This window comes from Anomaloglossus baeobatrachus, chromosome 4 (genome assembly GCF_048569485.1).
Source record: "Anomaloglossus baeobatrachus isolate aAnoBae1 chromosome 4, aAnoBae1.hap1, whole genome shotgun sequence".
NCBI classification, from domain to species: domain Eukaryota; kingdom Metazoa; phylum Chordata; class Amphibia; order Anura; family Aromobatidae; genus Anomaloglossus; species Anomaloglossus baeobatrachus.
Window position 1 is genome coordinate 635,376,396 of NC_134356.1, and position 19,148 is coordinate 635,395,543.

Sequence of the window (19,148 nt, forward strand, 5' to 3'; positions counted from 1 at the left end):
TACGTGGCTATTGGACTTTGCTATAGTCCCACTAGTGCAAAGACATTTGCAGAGCGCGTCTGCCTGCGTTGCACACTACAACTCATTCTAACCAAGCCATTATACTAGCAAACACTCAGTGTACCTAGTGGCATCCTATACGTGGCTATTGGACTTTGCTATAGTCCCACTAGTGCAAAGACATTTGCAGAGCGCGTCTGCCTGCGTTGCACACTACAACTCATTCTAACCAAGCCATTATACTAGCAAACACTCAGTGTACCTAGTGGCATCCTATACGTGGCTATTGGACTTTGCTATAGTCCCACTAGTGCAAAGACATTTGCAGAGCGCGTCTGCCTGCGTTGCACACTACAACTCATTCTAACCAAGCCATTATACTAGCAAGCACTCAGTGTACCTAGTGGCATCCTATACGTGGCTATTGGACTTTGCTATAGTCCCACTAGTGCAAAGACATTTGCAGAGCGCGTCTGCCTGCATTGCACACTACAACTCATTCTAACCAAGCCATTATACTAGCAAACACTCAGTGTACCTAGTGGCATCCTATACGTGGCTATTGGACTTTGCTATAGTCCCACTAGTGCAAAGACATTTGCAGAGCGCGTCTGCCTGCGTTGCACACTACAACTCATTCTAACCAAGCCATTATACTAGCAAACACTCAGTGTACCTAGTGGCATCCTATACGTGGCTATTGGACTTTGCTATAGTCCCACTAGTGCAAAGACATTTGCAGAGCGCGTCTGCCTGCGTTGCACACTACAACTCATTCTAACCAAGCCATTATACTAGCAAACACTCAGTGTACCTAGTGGCATCCTATACGTGGCTATTGGACTTTGCTATAGTCCCACTAGTGCAAAGACATTTGCAGAGCGCGTCTGCCTGCGTTGCACACTACAACTCATTCTAACCAAGCCATTATACTAGCAAACACTCAGTGTACCTAGTGGCATCCTATACGTGGCTATTGGACTTTGCTATAGTCCCACTAGTGCAAAGACATTTGCAGAGCGCGTCTGCCTGCGTTGCACACTACAACTCATTCTAACCAAGCCATTATACTAGCAAACACTCAGTGTACCTAGTGGCATCCTATACGTGGCTATTGGACTTTGCTATAGTCCCACTAGTGCAAAGACATTTGCAGAGCGCGTCTGCCTGCGTTGCACACTACAACTCATTCTAACCAAGCCATTATACTAGCAAACACTCAGTGTACCTAGTGGCATCCTATACGTGGCTATTGGACTTTGCTATAGTCCCACTAGTGCAAAGACATTTGCAGAGCGCGTCTGCCTGCGTTGCACACTACAACTCATTCTAACCAAGCCATTATACTAGCAAACACTCAGTGTACCTAGTGGCATCCTATACGTGGCTATTGGACTTTGCTATAGTCCCACTAGTGCAAAGACATTTGCAGAGCGCGTCTGCCTGCGTTGCACACTACAACTCATTCTAACCAAGCCATTATACTAGCAAACACTCAGTGTACCTAGTGGCATCCTATACGTGGCTATTGGACTTTGCTATAGTCCCACTAGTGCAAAGACATTTGCAGAGCGCGTCTGCCTGCGTTGCACACTACAACTCATTCTAACCAAGCCATTATACTAGCAAACACTCAGTGTACCTAGTGGCATCCTATACGTGGCTATTGGACTTTGCTATAGTCCCACTAGTGCAAAGACATTTGCAGAGCGCGTCTGCCTGCGTTGCACACTACAACTCATTCTAACCAAGCCATTATACTAGCAAACACTCAGTGTACCTAGTGGCATCCTATACGTGGCTATTGGACTTTGCTATAGTCCCACTAGTGCAAAGACATTTGCAGAGCGCGTCTGCCTGCGTTGCACACTACAACTCATTCTAACCAAGCCATTATACTAGCAAACACTCAGTGTACCTAGTGGCATCCTATACGTGGCTATTGGACTTTGCTATAGTCCCACTAGTGCAAAGACATTTGCAGAGCGCGTCTGCCTGCGTTGCACACTACAACTCATTCTAACCAAGCCATTATACTAGCAAACACTCAGTGTACCTAGTGGCATCCTATACGTGGCTATTGGACTTTGCTATAGTCCCACTAGTGCAAAGACATTTGCAGAGCGCGTCTGCCTGCGTTGCACACTACAACTCATTCTAACCAAGCCATTATACTAGCAAACACTCAGTGTACCTAGTGGCATCCTATACGTGGCTATTGGACTTTGCTATAGTCCCACTAGTGCAAAGACATTTGCAGAGCGCGTCTGCCTGCGTTGCACACTACAACTCATTCTAACCAAGCCATTATACTAGCAAACACTCAGTGTACCTAGTGGCATCCTATACGTGGCTATTGGACTTTGCTATAGTCCCACTAGTGCAAAGACATTTGCAGAGCGCGTCTGCCTGCGTTGCACACTACAACTCATTCTAACCAAGCCATTATACTAGCAAACACTCAGTGTACCTAGTGGCATCCTATACGTGGCTATTGGACTTTGCTATAGTCCCACTAGTGCAAAGACATTTGCAGAGCGCGTCTGCCTGCATTGCACACTACAACTCATTCTAACCAAGCCATTATACTAGCAAACACTCAGTGTACCTAGTGGCATCCTATACGTGGCTATTGGACTTTGCTATAGTCCCACTAGTGCAAAGACATTTGCAGAGCGCGTCTGCCTGCGTTGCACACTACAACTCATTCTAACCAAGCCATTATACTAGCAAACACTCAGTGTACCTAGTGGCATCCTATACGTGGCTATTGGACTTTGCTATAGTCCCACTAGTGCAAAGACATTTGCAGAGCGCGTCTGCCTGCGTTGCACACTACAACTCATTCTAACCAAGCCATTATACTAGCAAACACTCAGTGTACCTAGTGGCATCCTATACGTGGCTATTGGACTTTGCTATAGTCCCACTAGTGCAAAGACATTTGCAGAGCGCGTCTGCCTGCGTTGCACACTACAACTCATTCTAACCAAGCCATTATACTAGCAAACACTCAGTGTACCTAGTGGCATCCTATACGTGGCTATTGGACTTTGCTATAGTCCCACTAGTGCAAAGACATTTGCAGAGCGCGTCTGCCTGCGTTGCACACTACAACTCATTCTAACCAAGCCATTATACTAGCAAACACTCAGTGTACCTAGTGGCATCCTATACGTGGCTATTGGACTTTGCTATAGTCCCACTAGTGCAAAGACATTTGCAGAGCGCGTCTGCCTGCGTTGCACACTACAACTCATTCTAACCAAGCCATTATACTAGCAAACACTCAGTGTACCTAGTGGCATCCTATACGTGGCTATTGGACTTTGCTATAGTCCCACTAGTGCAAAGACATTTGCAGAGCGCGTCTGCCTGCGTTGCACACTACAACTCATTCTAACCAAGCCATTATACTAGCAAACACTCAGTGTACCTAGTGGCATCCTATACGTGGCTATTGGACTTTGCTATAGTCCCACTAGTGCAAAGACATTTGCAGCACGTCTGCCTGCGTTGCACACTCCAACTAATTATAACTAAGTTGCATTGTCAGGGATATTTATTCTTTATTATTCTGCTGTTAATAAAGCTAGACCACCACTGCAATCTTCACCACCTCTCAATTTTTACTACCACATTTTCAGTCCACAATCTTGTCGCAATCAACATGAGTGGCAAAATGACAGATGCTGGTGGAAAGGGGAAGAGGCGTGGTGGAAAAGGCAAAAAAGGTTTTGTCCGTGGGGAAGGTGGCAAAGCTCCATTATCATCTGCTGAAGATAGACCATCTACCAGCAAAAGTAAGATGTCTACTACTTACCGTGGACAATCCGATGTGCTCCCTTTTTTACGGACACGAACAACAGGAAGAAAGGTAGATGATGGGCAAAAAAGGAAAATGCTTGAATGGATCTCAAGTGGTCCAACAAGTGCCCTCTCAGCCACTTCAAGTACCGCATCCAAAAAACACCAGTCCTCTGAGTTGTCATCCCAATCACACTTGATTTCTCCCAGCTCTGAAGTCTCCATCAGCCCTGCACAGTATGGTGGAACTGAGATGGCTGAGTCTGCAGAGCTGTTCAGTCACACTATAGCCTGGGAATCAGAGGTCTGCTCCCAAGCTACAGTGAGTACAGAACAGGAAATGGTCTGCAGTGATGCCCAGAACCTTTGTGACTCAGATTCAGGCCGTGAGGACCAAGTTTCTGAGCATAATGTTGACCCTTTGTCACAAACTGTAACACCTGTGGTTATAGACAATGAGGAACATACTGATGAAGATGAGACGCAGATACCCGATTGGGATGACAACTTAAATATTCCGTCAGGGCAAGAAGAGGCTCGGTCTGAGGGGGAGGGGAGTGCAAACACAACAATTGATGATGACGTTCTAGATCCCACCTACTGTCAACCCCCAGTCAGGCACTCGAGGAGGTCAACAGAGGCGGTGGAGGAGGATGCAACCGACGACGAAGTTACCTTGCGCCTTCCTGGACAGAGTCGGAGCACTGGTAGCACGTCTACAACTGCATCCTCAGCCACCACTCTGCCTATGAGCATTATTCGGGGTGGATCAACAGGTCGCATGGCCTCTAAGCCTTGCCTAGCCTGGTCCTTTTTTCACATCGAAAAAGATCGCCCAACTCATGTGATATGTAACATTTGTCATGATTCTCTTAGTAGAGGTCAAAAGCTCAGCAGTTTGACAACTTCTTCCATGAATCGTCACATGAATAAATATCATAAGTCCCGGTGGGAAGCTCACCGTGCTGCAATGCGGCCTAGCGGAGCGAACCATCCACCGCCCGCCCCTTCCACTGCATCCGCGCGCTCTTCATCTTCTAGGACTGTGGGGACAGCTGCCACACCTGTTTTTCCACGCAAAACTTCCACCACTGTAACCGCAACAGGCAGTTTGCTTGTAAGGTCGTCAGTTGGTTTGGAAGGGGAAACAAGTGAGTGTGTACAGCTCTCTCAGACATCGATAGCACCAACGTTGGATGAAGGCAACATCATGTCTCCGCCTGCACTTTCCTCACAAACCTGCATTTTTCCAGGGACACCCTACTCAACACCGTCTACACACAGCAGCCAGATCTCTGTCCCTCAGATGTGGTCAAATAAAAGGCCACTTCCTCCGACCCATGACAAAGCTAAGAGGTTGACTCTATCCCTCTGTAAGCTGTTGGCTACCGAAATGCTGCCTTTCCGCCTAGTGGACACACAGGATTTTAGAGACCTTATGTCTGTCGCTGTGCCCCAGTACCAGATGCCTAGTCGCCACTACTTCTCTAAGAAAGGTGTGCCCGCGCTACACCAGCATGTCGCACACAACATCACCGCTTCCTTGAGAAACTCTGTGTGTGAACGGGTGCATTTCACCACCGATACTTGGACCAGTAAGCATGGACAGGGACGTTACATGTCGCTGACTGGGCACTGGGTAACTATGGTGATAGATGGTGAAGGGTCTGCTGCACAAGTCTTGCCGTCCCCACGACTTGTGTGTCAATCCTCTGTCTGTCCAAGTTCCGCCACTGCTTCTGCATCCTCCACCTCATCTGGGTCCTCCACCTCCGCCCCAAGCCTGCCTGGTCAGGCCACCAGCGTTCTCACTGCGCAGAAGGAATCACGCACCCCTCATTACTATGCTGGCAGCAGAGCGCAACGGCATCAGGCGGTCTTTAGCTTGACATGTCTTGGTAATAAGAGTCACACAGCTGAGGAGTTGTGGTCAGCTTTGCGGTCCGAGTTTAATAAATGGTTGTCTCCACTCAAACTGCAGCCTGGTAAGGCCGTGTGCGACAATGCTGCAAACCTGGGTGCGGCACTTCGCCTGGGCAAGGTGACACACATACCTTGTATGGCTCACGTGTTGAACCTTGTCGTGCAGCAATTTTTAACACACTATCCCGGCCTAGATGGCCTTCTGAACAGGGCACGAAAACTGTCAGCTCACTTCCGCCGTTCAAGCGCCGCAGCAGAGCGACTTGCATCGCTCCAGAAGTCTTTCGGCCTGCCGGTTCATCGCCTGAAATGCGATGTGGCGACACGCTGGAATTCAACTCTCCACATGTTACAGCGACTGTGGCAGCACCGCAGAGCCCTGGTGCAATACGTCATGACGTATAGCCTGGGCCAACGAGATGCAGAGGTGGGGCAGATCACCCTGATGGAGTGGTCTCAGATCAAGGACCTATGCACCCTTCTGCACAGTTTCGACATGGCGACGAATATGTTTAGCTCTGACAATGCCATTATCAGCATGACGATTCCAGTCATTTACATGCTGGAGCACACGCTAAACACTATTCGGAGTCAGGGGGTGGGACAACATGAAGGGGAGGAACTACAGGAGGATTCATATGCGCAAGGGACAACAACATCACGAAGGTCCAGACGTTCATCATCACCAACGCAGCAGGCATGGGACCATGGGGGACAGGGATCGACAAGGGCGCATAGTAGCAGGCGAAATGTTGAGCAAGGTGCAGGAGAACATGAAGAAATGGAGGACGAACTGTCCATGGACATGGAAGACTCAGCGGATGAGGGAGACCTTGGTCAAATTTCAGTTGAAAGAGGTTGGGGTCAGATGTCAGAGGAAGAAAGAACGGGTAGCACCTCTATGCCACAAACACAGCATGGACTTGGTCCGCATGGCTGCGCAAGACACATGAGTGCCTTTTTGTTGCACTACCTCCAACATGACAGTCGTATTGTCAAAATTAGAAGTGATGATGACTACTGGATTGCCACACTATTAGATCCCCGGTACAAGTCCAAATTTTGTGACATAATTCCAGCCATAGAAAGGGACGCACGTATGCAGGAGTATCAGCAGAAGCTGTTACTAGATCTTAGCTCGGCTTTTCCACCAAACAACCGTGCAGGTGCAGGGAGTGAATCTCCCAGTTGTAACTTGACAAACATGGGACGGTCTCGTCATCTTCAACAGTCTACCCGTACCAGTAGGACCTTTTCTGGTGCCGGTAACAGCAATTTTATGGAATCTTTTCATAATTTTTTTAGACCCTCTTTTGCAAGGCCACCAGAGACAACAAGTCTGACACATAGTCAACGGCTGGAGAGGATGATACAGGAGTATCTCCAAATGAACATCGATGCCATGACTGTGCAACTGGAGCCTTGCTCCTTTTGGGCTTCAAACCTACAAAAATGGCCAGAGCTCGCAACTTACGCCTTGGAGATTTTGTCGTGTCCAGCTGCCAGCGTTGTCTCTGAACGTGTATTCAGTGCTGCTGGGTGTGTGCTGACAGATAAGCGCACGCGTCTGTCCAGTGACAATGTGGACAGACTGACGTTCATCAAAATGAACAAGTCATGGATCCAGAAGGAATTTACTACCCCTGTGTCATCCTGGGGAGAGTAAATGCTTGTGGATTTGGAATGTGCTTGATGCAAATCAAAACATCCTGTTTGCAACTAGGGCCCAAGTGCTGCCACTGATGGGGTGGGTGTCTGTGTGGCCCAATTTTTGGAAAAAAGGGAGACTCCGCTTGGAGTAACCCTTGCTTGCTGTGTTTTTAAAAGAAGCCAAGATGAACAGAGCTGGGATCAGGAAAGACTTTGCTACCTACCCCGGTGTCATCCTGTGGACGGCTAAGAATAGCGTATTTTTGAATGTGCTTGATGCAAATCAAAACATCCTGTTTGCAACTAGGGCCCAAGTGCTGCCACTGAAGGGGTGGGTGTGTGTGGGGCCCAATTTTTGGAAAAAAGGGAGACTCCGCTTGGAGTAACCCTTGCTTGCTGTGTTTTTAAAAGAAGCCAAGATGAACAGATCTGGGATCAGGAAAGACTTTGCTACCTACCCCGGTGTCATCCTGGGGACGGTTAAGAATAGCGTATTTTTGAATGTGCTTGATGCAAATCTAGCTGTGAAGTGTACAACTGGGGCCCAAGTGCTGCCACTGAAGGGGTGGGTGTGTGTGGGGCCCAATTTTTGGAAAAAAGGGAGACTCCGCTTGGAGTAACCCTTGCTTGCTGTGTTTTTAAAAGAAGCCAAGATGAACAGAGCTGGGATCAGGAAAGACTTTGCTACCTACCCCGGTGTCATCCTGGGGACGGATAAGAATGGCGTATTTTTGAATGTGCTTGATGCAAATCTAGCTGTGAAGTGTACAACTGGGGCACAACTGCTGCCACTGAAGGGGTGGGTGTGTGGGGCCCAATTTTTGGAAAAAAGGGAGACTCCGCTTGGAGTCACCTTGCGGTGTTTTACATGACTTTAGAAGGGCGTGCCATGCCTATATCTGTGTGTCCTCCTCTTTTTCCTTGTCCAGCTGTTTTGTTTTCGCATGAGTACATGTCCTTGTCACTTTCCCATGTGTTTGTGTTGTGTTGTGAGTTGTTTGTCACCTTTTGGACACCTTTGAGGGTGTTTTCTAGGTGTTTTACTGTGTTTGTGATTGCCTGCCATTGTTTCCTATGGGCTCGAGTTCGGTTCGTCGAACGTTCGACGAGCCGAACTCGAGCCAGACCCCCCGTTCGGCGAACCGCCTCGAGCCGAACCGGGACCGGTTCGCTCATCTCTAGTCCTAACCTATAGGAACATGAGAGAATCGGATCACACTGCATGACACTCGGCTCACACTCGCAGCACATGACGCTCGGCTCACGCTCGCAGCAGATGACACTCGGCTAATGCTCGCAATAGATGACACTCGGCTCACGCTCGCAGCAGATGACACTCGACTCACACGCGCAGCAGATGACACTTGGCTCACGCTCGCAGCAGGTGACACTCGGCTCACGCTCGCAGCAGATGACACTCGGCTCACACTCGCAGCAGATGACACTCGGCTCACACGCGCAGCAGATGACACTGGGCTCACGCTCGCAGCAGATGACACTCGGCTCACGCTCGCAGCAGATGACACGCGGCTCACGCTCGCAGCAGATGACACTCGGCTCACTCTCGCAGCAGATGACACTCGGCTCACGCTCGCAGCAGATGACACTCGGCTCACGCTCGCAGCAGATGACACTCGGCTCACACGCGCAGCAGATGACACTTGGCTCACGCTCGCAGCAGATGACACTCGGCTCACGCTCGCAGCAGATGACACTCGGCTCACGCTCGCAGCAGATGACACTCGGCTCACGCTCGCAGCAGATGACACTCGGCGCATGCTCGCAGCAGATGACACTCGGCTCATTCTTGCAGCAGATGACACTCGGCTCACGCTCGCAGCAGATGACACTCGGCTCACGCTCGCAGCAGATGACACTCGGCTCACGCTCGCAGCAGATGACACTCGGCTCACGCTCGCAGCAGATGACACTCGGCTCACGCTCGCAGCAGATGACACTCGGCTCATTCTTGCAGCAGATGACACTTGGCTCACGCTCGCAGCAGATGACACTCGGCTCACGCTTGCAGCAGATGACACTCGGCTCATTCTTGCAGCAGATGACACTTGGCTCACGCTCGCAGCAGATGACACTCGGCTCACGCTCGCAGCAGATGACACTCGGCTCACGCTTGCAGCAGATGACACTCGGCGCATGCTCGCAGCAGATGACACTCGGCTCACGCTCGCAGCAGATGACACTCGGCTCACGCTTGCAGCAGATGACACTCGGCGCATGCTCGCAGCAGATGACACTCGGCTCACGCTCGCAGCAGATGACACTCGGCGCATGCTCGCAGCAGATGACACTCGGCTCACGCTCGCAGCAGATGACACTCGGCTCATGCTCGCGGCAGATGACACTGGGCTCGGTGATGCTCTGGAGCTGCTTTGGTTCCTCTGGCACTGGAAACCTGCAATATTTCGAGGGCAAAATAGATTCAATCAAGTATCTGGAAATCGTAGGAGGAAACGTCATGTCTTCTGTGAGGAAACTGAAGCTTCGGCATCATTGGATCTTTCAACAGGACATGGATCCCGAGCATACCTCCAAATCAACCAAGACTTGGTGACAGAAGAAGGCTTGGAGAATACTGGCGCGGCCATCACAGTCACTTGATTTTTACCCCATAGAAAATCTTTGGTGGGATGTGAAGTAGGTGATTGAAATATGAAAACCCAAGAATATTAGGGACCTGAAGGCCATCGGCCTTGAATAATGGGCTAAGATTTCTCAGGACGCTTCCAGAACCCGGTGTCTGGTTCTGCATCTTTTTTCAGCAGGTCATAACAGCCAGAGGAGCTCTGCTGAGTACTAAAGATGCCGGTCATGAAGGGGGAATAAGTCAGAGACTGCAGTAGTCAGTAAAAGTGGCATTTTGTGGTGATCTTGTTATATATATATTATTCTTGTTTGATTTATCACAAACAGCGGAAAGTTTGTACATTTTTCTAATAAACCAGATTTGTAATGGAGGGATGAATAATTGTGATTGCAGCTCTGGATGATAGAACTTAGGGTATGAAAGTGTCCTAGAAATCTGCACAGAAGATTAAAAACCCGCAGAATTCTGCACTGGAGATTAATGGAAATCAAACATCCCGGGATCAGAACCACAAAAGTAAAGCAAATCATTTACAGACAGACGTCACAGTTTTTGTAGATTTTTACTCTCAGTTGTATTAATGTCTTTTAAGTTCAGTCCTTCGCTCACATCCATCTCACTTTGTTCCGGACTGTGGAATCTCTTTTTTTTTTGCATTTTAGATATGTAAATGTAAAATGCGTTGGGCGCACAATGTGTGAGAACACTATGAGCGGCTCGGCTGCTGCTTCCCGCAGAACATTTTGTATTAGTGCGGATAGTACTCACTCTAGTAGAAATGGCAACATCTATTGGGGACTGTCACACATGGAATAACGCCCCCTGCTGGTCATGGGGGGATCCATGGCTATCAGGGTATACATGACAAAAGGGTCTGTACCTTATAAGCTATCCATAGGTGGTTGGTGATAACTGATTGATCGCTGAGGGTCCGAAATCTGAGACCCCTGAACCAATCCAGAAAGGAACACCACGTGCTCCAACGCTATGTGCATTGTATTTGGGAATTTTAGAGATAGCCAAATGTACACTCGTACATGATGCACCCATTTTGAGGTCCCGTCAATAGAACTGTACTAGTATGTGTTATGTTATATATCTGTCACTCGAGACCCTGTGCTGTCCCTTATCTCAGAGGTAGGCTTCATGGTAGCCAGGTCTGAGCCCCCAGCATGACCCTGACTCATGTCCGAGCCCTGATCTTAAGCCTGCTTTACACGTTGCAATCTCGCATACGATATCGTATGCGATTTGCAACGCCCCCATCGTATGTGCGGCACGTTCAATTTGTTGAACGTGCCGCACATACGATTAACCCCCATCACACGATCTTACCCGTCCATACGACCTCGATGTGGGCGGCGAACATCCACTTCCTGGAGTGGGAGGGACATTCAGTGTCACATCGACGTCACGCGGCAGCCGGCCAATAGATGCGGAGGGGCGGAGATAAGCGGGACGTAAACATCCCGCCCACCTCCTTCCTTCTGCATTGCTGGCCGGAAGCCGCAGGACGCAGGTAAGATCTGTTCATCGTTCCCGGGGTGTCACACACTGCGATGTGTGCTACCCCGGGTACAATGAACAATTTAACGTTCAATTCTAGAGAAATGAACGATGTGCATGCGATGAACGTTTTACCGTTCAATCGCAATCGCACGTACCTGTCACACACTACAATGTACCTTACAATGCCGGATGTGTGTCACTTACGACGTGACCCCGCCGACACATCGTAAGATACATTGCAACGTGTAAAGCGGGCTTTACTCCCACTCTCCCCCACCCTTGGGGTGGGCCGGAAAACACAGAAACAAAACCCCACAGAATCAACATGGACAAGGGAGAACGAAAACTCGTACACACTGCACTCAAACACAAGAGAGACAATATGTGTAAGGGCAACAGAGAAAAGGGAAGGAAGTAAATATACAACAGAGGAAGGTGCACACCACTCAAAATCGCAACTACAGATCACCATAAACAGGATCACCACTAAGACCGGAATCGCTGGAGCTACGCTGAAGCTATAATCGGTGCAAACTGGAGGAAACCAATACCTTAAATAGGAAGGAGACAGCTGCACGTGACAATTAGCAGCCTGAGATCCTAGTTCCTGCTCGTCAGTTTGCAGGGCTGAAGACCAGTGAACCTAAATCAGCCAATGCCCGGCTCTGTTCCTTGTCAGGCTCTGTAGTGGGAATAGAGTCCAACGCTGCCATGCCACCGAGTGCGTGCAGAGCTGAACATCGCATGAGAACATGGCGGGATATAGTCAGCCTTTAAACATCCTCCAACATATCCTATTTTTTTATGAAATTACCCGTATACTGGGCTGTTATTGCACAGGGTATATACAAATATGAAAGTGAGCGCTTCTCCATAAAGCTATCTCCATGAATGTGCTGAATGATGGGAAGACACAAAACAATCGCTTTGCTCGCTCCTTTTCTGTACTAATGTTGGATTATTCTCCTATCTTTGGATTCTCACATATATACATTTTTTTTTACCAGGATGATCAGACCCCTCTTCACTGTGCAGCCCGCTCAGGGCATTTGGAAATGGTACGTTTGCTGTTATCCCATGGAGCTCACCCGGATCCCCCCACTACTGCAGGCCATACACCTCTACACTTGAGTGCACGAGGGGGGCACACCCAAACCACCGAGCTTCTGCTGGACAACCAAGCTGCACATACTTCCATGACCAAGGTAAACCCCGAAACACCCGGTGCTGGGGGCTGCATGTACCCTATGGCCAAGACAGTCCTTTATTATAGCAAAGGGCAGGGGAGTGTGCTCTAGTGCCCACGGATGTGCCACCAGCTGCCGCTCTGCCCTCAATACCATGTTTCAGTAGCGTCCACTCACAGTGTGCCTCATCAACAGTGCCCCCCAAATAGTGCCCTGTAAAGTGCCTTAATCTGCAGTGCCTCAGCTTCAGAGAGCCTCCGTATACAGTGACTCCATATACAGTACCCCATCTAGAGAGTGCCTTCATATACAGTATAACAGCTAGAGAGTGCCTCCATATACAGCAGTGCCGCATCTAGAGAGTGCCCCAGCTAGAGAGTGCCTCCATGTACAGCAGTGCCCCAGCTAGAGAGTGCCTCCATGTCCAGTGCCCCAGCTAGAGAGTGCCTCCATATACAGTATACCAGCTAGAGAGTGCCTCCATATACAGTATACCAGCTAGAGAGTGCCTCCATATACAGTGCCCCAGCTGGAGAGTGCATCCATATACAGTATACTAGCTAGAGAGTGCCTCCATATACAGTGCCGCAGCTAGAGAGTGCCTCCATATACAGTACCCCAGCTAGAGAGTGCCTCCATATACAGTACCCCCGCTAGAGAGTGCCTCCATATACAGTATACCAGCTAAAGAGTGCCTCCATATACAGTATACCAGCTAGAGAGTGCCTCCATATACAGTGCCGCAGCTAGAGAGTGCCTCCATATACAGTATACCAGCTAGAGAGTGCCTCCATATACAGTGCCGCAGCTAAAGAGTGCCTCCATATACAGTATACCAGCTAGAGAGTGCCTCCATATACAGTGCCGCAGCTAGAGAGTGCCTCCATATACAGTATACCAGCTAGAGAGTGCCTCCATATACAGTGCCGCAGCTAGAGAGTGCCTCCATATACAGTATACCAGCTAGAGAGTGCCTCCATATACAGTGCCGCAGCTAAAGAGTGCCTCCATATACAGTATACCAGCTAAAGAGTGCCTCCATATACAGTATACCAGCTAGAGAGTGCCTCCATATACAGTATACCAGCTAGAGTGCCTCCATATACAGTGCTGCAGCTAGAGAGTGCCTCCATATACAGTACCCCAGCTGAGAGTGCCTTCATATATAGTATACCAGCTAGAGAGTGCCTCCATATACAGTACCCCAGCTAGAGAGTGCCTCCATATACAGTATACCAGCTAGAGAGTGCCTCCATATACAATATACCAGTTAGAGTGCCTCCATATACAGTACCCCAGCTAGAGAGTGCCTCCATATACAGTACCCCAGCTGAGAGTGCCTTCATATATAGTATACCAGCTAGAGAGTGCCTCCATATACAGTATACCAGCTAGAGAGTGCCTCCATATACAGTGCCCCAGCTAGAAAGTGCTTCTATATACAGTATCTCATCTATAGAGTGCCTCCATATACAGTATACCAGCTAGAGAGTGCCTCCATATACAGTATCTCATCTATAGAGTGCCTCCATATACAGTATCTCATCTATAGATGCCTCCATATGCAGTATCTCATCTATAGAGTGCCTCCATATACAGTATCCCATCTATAGAGTGCCTCCATATACAGTATCCCATCTATAGAGTACCTCTGTATAGAGTGTCTCAAATAGAGAGTACATAGTGCCATGGAGTCTCTCCATATGAATGCTGTCCTGTAGAGATTGCCTCCATATACAGTGCCCCAGCTACAGAGTGCCTCTATACACGGTGCCGCAGACAGAAAGTGCCCAAATAAAGAGAGCCCCTGCCTCACTGCTCCTATTTACAATCCTCTGTATAATAAATGCCCCTGTAGGGCTTTAGCCAAAGGTGCTCCTATACACAGTGCCTGAGCCAGACAGACCCCAGTACCCACCTGCTCCCATTCCGGCCCCCATCAGCAGCCCCTCACAGGTCCTTTCCACCTCCTGTCAGAGCCGCAACTAAGCAAGAAAGGCAGGGTTCAATTGCAATGTTCTCCATTATGAGGGGAGACAGTGATGCCGTAGGTGCCTGCCTATCCCTCATACACTAGGCTGGGTTCACATTGCATTTCATCCTTGAGGCTCTATCTTGGCTTATGTCCGAAAAAGGGATTTGGGGCGTATTCGCTGATAGGGACATTGACTTTCATGATGCAGATGGGGTCGCCGAGTGCTCTGTCGTAACTACATCAGCCAATCTGAAAAACGCACCAAAACAGTCAACCACTCCTTGGTGCCGACTTTAAGGCGGATACTGCTGAAAATGATGTCCTCCAGAGCACAGTATGACTCCGTCTGTATCATTATTTAATGGCCCCATCTGGGCATTCACCCGAATCCAGTTTTTCAGACGTTAGCCCCGATGGAGCCACCAACTGAAGGTCTAGGATCAAACATGATGTGACTCTCAGCCCCATATCCCGGGCTCCGATCGTTGTAACTTCCCCTCGCTGTCCCGGTCCCTTCCCCGGCTGATTATTCCTCTGCTGAGTTGTTGATTTTCTTTGCATATATTGTCTTTATTGACCTCGTTGTCACTTTGAAGCATTGCTCCTCGCTCACCTTCTCCTTCTCTCACCTCAGAAAGGTTTCACGCCTCTTCATGTGGCTGCAAAATATGGGAAGATCCAGATTGCAGAACTTCTGGTAGAAAGAGGAGCTCATTCCAACAGCGCCGGCAAGGTGACCCTTCATCTCCATATTGTACCGCCATTGTAACAAGCCATCTGCAAGAAGAGGAGGGGCAAAATCTGTGTGCACAGAAGGGAATCTATGAGGGTCTCAGCCTGGGAGCTTTACTAGGCTTTATATACTATACGGGCCGATCCGACGAGATCTCTGTGGTCCCTAAATAGATGGAGAACCTCACAATCTATTTTGAGGGGGTGGCCATTGATACAAAGATCCAAAGTCCCTGCTGAGACATAGAATATAAAGATAACATGCTGCCATCACTAGAGGGCGCTAATGCATACTGTCCATACATTGAACTAATAGCATAGAGGACGACTTTCTGACGAGCAGAGATGAGTGTAACGCTGGCGTTTCTGAAAAGATGCCGATTTACCACGCCGGCCAGGTTGCGTCCTCCCCCACACTCCCCCGGCTGACCACGTGTGCTGCTGCCTCTTTCTCCCCCCAGGGCCTGTGTATGCCACACACGCTTCCCGGGAATGCACTTGGGGCGCGTGCGCACACTGGCCCTCCTCTTTAAGGGCCGGCGTGCAATTTCCCGGAAATGCCTCTCAGCCTATGGCTGAGAGGCACTATGTATTTAAGGCATACTCCCATTCGGGGAGGTGCCTGCACAACACTCCTAGTTAGTCAGTATACCAGTCTGCTGCTAGTTAGTTGTCAGATTCCTGTACTCCTGCCCTGTTATCTCTGTGTCCATCACCCGGTACCATACCTGTCCATACCCGCCTACCGGTGTGCCTCAGCCATCCCGCCGATACCTGAATCCATCACCTGTCCTGGGGGTTAGCTGCCGGAGTCCCAGGCACTGCCCTTGGAGTAGTACCTGGCGTCCGTCACGCGGTAGGCGCTTAGTTAAGCCCTTCCCACTAAGGGGTTGTCTTGTGGTCCAGTGGGTTCACTAACCCCACTCGATACCCTTACACCAGCCGCAAGCGTTACAATGAGCAAACCTGACTTGTAAAGTTCGTGGTTCGTACCGAACACTGGATATCCGGGGCTCGAATCCGAACACGTTTTTTTAAAAAAGGCCATGTCTGAGTTCGGATGCTTTATGTATGCTAGCCACTCGATTGAGCATCGCTGTGCTCGGGTACACTCGGTGCTCGGCCCAGTGAGAGCCGCTTGCAGTCTCTGAATGGCTCTCACTGAGGGTCAAAACAGCATTATTGGATGCTATGTCTAAAAAATAAACCCCCCCTCTGCTCTGTTTATGGCCAGCTGTATGACGGCGGAGACCCGAACTGCCCAGTAAGTGACTTCCATTGGGGTTCGGGTCAAGTCCAGGTTCCGAACTGAACTTTATCTAAGGTTCCACTGAACCCGGCGAACCCGAACTTTCATGAGTCCCCTCATCTCTAGTCCCGAACACTGGGACCCCCTGGGAGACTCAAGAACATGACTCTGCGGAGCAAATAGAGCCGAGGTTGAGGTTGTGCACCACCGCTTCATTCATTTTCTGTAGAATTGCTGTAGAAAGCCAAATACAGCTCTCAGTAGTCCCATAGACAATGAATGGACCGGACGTGCACATCCTCTGCCATTTTTGTAACTCTTTTTAGTCTTTCTTTCTCACAGACTGGTCTGACCCCTCTCCATGTAGCCGTGTATCACAATCACCTGAACATCGTCCGTCTTCTGTTGAATAAGGGAGCGTCTCCACATTGCACTGCACGGGTAAAGGCAAGAGACACCGTCTATACGTAGATCATTCCATTCTTGTTTTCTTGCACAGCGTCCAAACTTTTTCTGAGAATTAGTTTTGCATTATGTGATATATATAATTTATGCCCATATTGTATTATAGAATGGATACACTCCTCTCCACATGGCGGTAAAGCAGCGATCCGTCGACACGGCCCGAGCATTGCTGCAATTTGGTGCCACTTGTAATGCGCAGTCTCTACAGGGCGTCACTCCCCTCCACCTCGCTGCACAGGAGGGGCACGTAGATATGGTGACATTGCTGCTAAGCAAGCAGGGAAATGTGCACCTAGGCAATAAGGTAAGGGCGGCCTGACCTTCTATCTATCTGTCTATCTATCTATCTGTCTATCTATCTCTCTATCTATCTATCTATCTATCTATCCCTCTATCTATCTATCTATCCCTCTATCTATCCCTCTATCTATCTATCTATCTATCTATCTATCTATCCCTCTATCTATCTATCTATCTATCTATCTATCTATCCCTCTATCTATCTATCCCTCTATCTATCTATCTATCCCTCTATCTATCCCTCTTTCTATCTATCTATCTATCTATCTATCTATCTATCTATCTATCTATATATCCATCTATCTATATATCCATCTATCTATATATCTATCTCTCTATCTATCTATCTATCTATCTATCTATCTATCTATCTATCTATCTATCCATCTATCTATCTATCTATCCCTCTATCTGTCTGTCTATCTATCTGTCTATCTCTCTGTCTATCTCTCTATCTCTCTATCTATCTATCTATCTATCTATCTATCCCTCTATCTGTCTGTCTATCTATCTATCTATCTATCTATCCCTCTATCTATCTATCTATCTATCTATCCCTCTATCTGTCTGTCTATCTATCTGTCTTTCTATCTATGTACACACACAGACACACACACACACACAGACACACACACACACAGACACACTGCACATACATACCTGCCTGTCTGCTCTTCAGCTTTAGACTCCTGCAATTAAGAGATCTTTGGTCACGTGATGTGATGTCACAAAGGTCCTGAAGCAGCGTTTATCATCACGATATAAACACTGAGGCCCCTAGGAGAATGGGAGCCCCCCTAGAAGAATTAGGTAGTTGTGAAATTTCCTAGTTTGCCCTCCCTTCCCCCTAATGCCAGTCCTGCATACCAGCCTGTCTCCTGTTCAGTTCTTTTAGACTGCTACAATTACGAGACCTTTGGTCACATGACGTGATGTCACAAAGGTCCTAAAGCAGTGTTTTCATCAGGATATAAACGCTGGGCCCCCTAGGAGAATTGGGGGCCCTGTGAAATTTCCTAGCTTGCTCTTCCTTCCCTCTAATGCCAGTCCTGCATATGAGCCTGTCTCCTCTTCAGCTTTAGACTCCTGCAGTTAAGAGACCTTTGGTCACGTGATGTGATGTCACAAAGGTCCTGAAGCAGTATTTATCATCATGATATAAACTCTGGGGCCGCTAGAAGAATTAGGTAGTTGTGAAATTTCCTAGTTTGCCCTCCCTTCCCTCTAATACCAGTCCTGCAAACCAGCCTGTCTCCTCTTCAGCTTTAGACTCCTGCAATTAAGAGACCTTTCGTCACATGACAAGATGTCACAAAGGTCCTGTTGCAGTGTTATCATAAGGATATAAACGCTGTGGCCCCTAGGAGAATGGGGGCCCTGTGATATTTCCTAGTTTGCTCTTCCTTCCCTCTAATACCAGTCCTGCATATCTCCTGTTCAGTTCTTTTAGACTCCTGCAGTTAAGAGACCTTTGGTCACATGACACAATCTTCACTTCGGAATACAACTTATGGGGTCCCTAAGAGAGTGGGGGGCCCTGAGGATACTCCAACTTTCCCTGTTTTTTCTTGCCCACTTTTCTAAAGTAGATAAAAGGCGAGAAAAGTTGCAAATTTTAACGACGAGGCATCAAATTTTGACACTTTCTAAGTTTACAAAATGGTGCAAATTACTTAATAAATTCCTTCCAGAATGTAATAATTAAGTCTCAAAACTTTGGAAGAAAAGAGCAGCGCTGACTTCACG

At 48.5% G+C, this 19,148-nt stretch overlaps 1 protein-coding gene across 6 annotated transcripts in view; it reads left to right on the forward strand.

Moving 5' to 3' along the window:
• ANK1 (ankyrin 1) overlaps window positions 1-19,148 on the forward strand; it is a 412,403-nt gene that overhangs the window by 255,256 nt on the left and 137,999 nt on the right. For 3 of the 6 annotated variants that reach the window (XM_075346407.1, XM_075346412.1, XM_075346408.1), the window contains exons 15-18: window positions 12,502-12,699; window positions 15,291-15,389; window positions 16,980-17,084; window positions 17,209-17,406. In XM_075346407.1, the coding sequence (XP_075202522.1) occupies window positions 12,502-12,699; window positions 15,291-15,389; window positions 16,980-17,084; window positions 17,209-17,406 (600 nt within the window). The remainder of the gene's footprint in view (window positions 1-12,501; window positions 12,700-15,290; window positions 15,390-16,979; window positions 17,085-17,208; window positions 17,407-19,148) is intronic. The other 3 variants (XM_075346409.1, XM_075346413.1, XM_075346411.1) reach the window with 1 other exon arrangement.